The sequence below is a fragment of the Notothenia coriiceps genome, unplaced genomic scaffold (assembly GCF_000735185.1).
Source record: "Notothenia coriiceps isolate Sejong01 unplaced genomic scaffold, NC01 NC01_scaffold00012979, whole genome shotgun sequence".
In the NCBI taxonomy this organism is placed as follows: Eukaryota; Metazoa; Chordata; class Actinopteri; order Perciformes; family Nototheniidae; genus Notothenia; species Notothenia coriiceps.
This window is the reverse complement of record NW_011345680.1, coordinates 3,164-6,623: the sequence shown is the minus strand read 5'-3', so window position 1 is coordinate 6,623 and position 3,460 is coordinate 3,164. Positions and strand designations below refer to the sequence as shown.

Sequence of the window (3,460 nt, the reverse complement as noted above, 5' to 3'; positions counted from 1 at the left end):
CTTCACTCAGCAGTTCACATATTCGTTTCTCCGACCTTAAGCAGTGCTGTGATGTGCAGGGTGGGCCCATGGTCTTTGGCTGCCTTTCCTGTCCCGTTGCGTTCTTGTAATTCTCCCCCTTAAGGCGCTTCTCTTTTATCACCTGTCGCTTCCACATGTGACCTTGGACGCTTATGACGTTTAACAGCGGGAGCTTCAAGTGCAGCCTCTTCTTCACTATGTTGAGCCTTGTCTGCATCACTATCATCATCTGGGCGGTCATCTTTCTTAGGTCTATAGTCCTCATCCAAGACAGAGTCATCGTGTTCACTTTCTGACCATGAATCAGGATCAGAATCAGCTCTGGAGGCTTCATCGGCTGTTTCTTCTTCAATCCGTTGCCCGGTGTCTGTCATTTCCTTCTTTCTCACATCTACTGTCATCTAAATCCTTCTCTGAGTCCTTCTCCAAATTGGTATCAAGTTCATTTCCTGACCCTGAAGCAGAAGAAAATAAAGTTGCTGAGTGTTGCTACTTCATCATACCTTGTCGCAGAAATGTGATTAAAAGTTTAAACACACAGTTCCTAATCCCTTTGATTGACTGAAAGTACATTTAGTGTCTAGAAAGTTGAAGAAATATGAACTAGTTCACCAGATGAATCAAAAAGAAGAGCTAATGCTTCACTTGTGGTCAACAGAGCCCTCTGTCTCATGCGGTCCGCCATCTTTGTATGTAGCGTCAAAAATGCCTAAGTCAAAGAGATGACTTAGGCAGATAGTGATTTTGGACTCTAAAATGCGTTCTGATAGGCTGAGGACATAGGCAATAAGGCAGGGTGATGCAGCAGTGGTAGGAGAGTAAAGTTAGGCAGATATCACAATTTGGCCAAAAAATTACTTGGGCAATTATGCTATTAGGCTAACGTTATGTTTTTGTGTGCACTGAGGAGTCTCAAACAGGCGTTTGTTTAATCATTTTAAGATTGGCTTTAATCAATGTTTGCAAATGAATTATTCATATATGATAAATGAGAGGTAACATTTTATTTATGGTATTATTTCCACATATTTCTCTCCATTCTTCCTTCTGCCAACGGTGTCGCAGTTTCTCGTCTCTCTTTGTGCATAGTGCGTACGCATGGGTCAGAGGGCCGCACATTTTCCCGTCAATTAATTTTTTTATAAATCGCAAACAGTGCGTAGAAACTGGCATACACCATCTCTTTTGCGTACGCACGTTTATAAATGAGGCCCCTGGTCACTACCGGAGGACCGAGGATTCGAGGAGTCAAGGAGGGGAAATTAGAGAATTGAGCAACCTTCAGTGTGTTTCAACTAAAGTTCATTTTGCAAGTTGGAACGTTTCCATTCAAATAACTCATAACATAACATAAAGCCCAAAATGGGGTTCTTACTTGGCTCCTGCTACACCCTTTCCGAAAGTTTCATAAAACGTGTTTTTTTCTGTAATCTGCCTGTTCCTATTTTAGCCAGATTTATTGCATTTTGTCTCCTTATGAGACATTGCAAAAAGATATACCATACCGTATGTATGATTTTTCTTCTTTTTTTAACACCCGATTGCGAGTTTAAAAAAAAATGTTGATACAATTAACTTCTGCATGTATTCACTGTTTTCATGACTGCTGTAAGTCTATCCTGTCTTCATGTCTGTCTCTGATAGGTCCATGCGATCTTCATCAGCAATGACATGCGACTGAACAGCTGGTTTGATCCATCGTGGAGAAAGAGGATGCTGCTGACGCTGAAGAGCAACAAGTACAAGTCCAACATGGTCCACATGCTGCTGGGAGTATCCCTCCAGATCTGCCTTACAAAGAACAGTACCCTGGAGCCTGTCCTCACCCTCTACATCAACCCCTTCGGAGGGAGCCACTCAGAGAGCTGGTACATTCCTGTCAATGAGAACAATTTTCCAGACTGGCAGGCCACCAAGTTGGACCTGCCTTTCGAGTGCTATAACTGGACTCTGACGCTGGGCAACAAGTGGAAGACATTCTTTGAAACCATTCATATCTACCTTCGGAGCAGGATAAAGACTCAAACTGGAGTGAATGACAGCTTATATTACGAGCCGTTAGAAGTGACAGATCCCGCTAGGAACCTGGGTTATATGAAGATCAACAGCATCCAGGTCTTTGGCTACAGCATGCACTTTGATCCAGAGGCGATCCGTGACTTGATCTTGCAGCTGGACTACCCGTACACCCAAGGGTCCCAGGACACTGCCATGCTTCAGCTGATGGAAATTCGAGACCGGGTGAACCGGCTGTCCCCTCCTGGTCAACAGAGGTTGGACCTGTTTTCTTGTCTTCTGCGCCACCGGCTCAAAATGACTGCAAGCGAGGTGGTTCGCATTCATGCCACTTTACAGGCTTTCAGCTCACGTCTGCTCAACACAATGGATTATGAGACCACCAAGTTATGCAGTTAACAGATACTTGAGGGATGTCGGGACTGTACACAGCCTCAAGGAGAACTCCTGGACATATGAAGTGCCCGTGGGGTGGAGATGATTACGGGTGTGTTTATGGATTACCTAACTGTAGGATAAATCAGGAGAGAACCGACTGTGGACAGCTGAAGATTGTACTTATTGGGTTGTTTTGGTTTCTGTTTTGTGGCAACCTTTTTCAGTGCTATATGATTGATGGTGGATCACCGAGAAAACGCACAAGAACAAACTCTTTAACACAATAATTCTTCATTACAAATTCAAATTCCAATTCATAAAAGTTGAACCATCCTGTTTCAATATGACTATGCTCATTTCTACTGCAACTACCAGTGCCAAATGAATGGACATTTTATGGTAAAATTAAAATGGTACTGTCTGTTTGTTTGTAACTTTTATATGTTATTTTGCTTTAGTGACAGTGCACTTTCCATGAAGACAAGAATGCAGTGGTGTAAGTCAGTATTTTGTAGATAAATTGATATTAAAACATCATGTTATAAAAAATTCCAGCTGTTGGAATATTTGTCATCATTCATTTAGCTAGCTTTCTTTACATACATTTCATGAAGTAATTGCATACACTGTAAGCAGCCTTTTCAAACATCAATCTAAAGCTGTCACTGATCTTGGATGGGTAACTGATACACTGATTAGTCTCCATGTTACTCCATTAGTAATGATTAATCAACTGAGACACACGCCTACATTTCTCCTATATCCCTTTCAAAGGCGATTTTTAAATCTGCCCATCTTTTAGAAAAAACAGCCCTTGTTTAAGTTAAACATTACTTGTTATCCAAAGGCAAACTAGTGTATACTTGAAATGATGCAATCTGGACAGAGCAAGACAATCATTTACAGTACATATGAAATCTCAAATACAGTGATTTAGGCTACTACACAATGCAGATTGGAAGTGAGTAAAAGGCAGAGGTCAGCTACAACAGGGGTTCCCAAACTTTTCAGCCCACGACCCCCAAAATAACTGTGCCCCCCCCCC

The 3,460-nt window shown here is 42.0% G+C and overlaps 1 protein-coding gene across 1 annotated transcript; it reads left to right on the top strand.

The window, feature by feature from the left end:
• The first annotated feature begins 692 nt into the window (after window positions 1–692).
• On the top strand, window positions 693–2,944 carry LOC104947737 (BMP/retinoic acid-inducible neural-specific protein 3-like). The gene is made up of 2 exons (XM_010773820.1): window positions 693–710; window positions 1,666–2,944. Exons 1-2 carry the CDS (start codon window positions 693–695, stop codon window positions 2,434–2,436), a joined length of 789 nt encoding a protein of 262 aa, XP_010772122.1. The 3' UTR covers window positions 2,437–2,944.
• The last annotated feature ends 516 nt before the right edge of the window (window positions 2,945–3,460 follow it).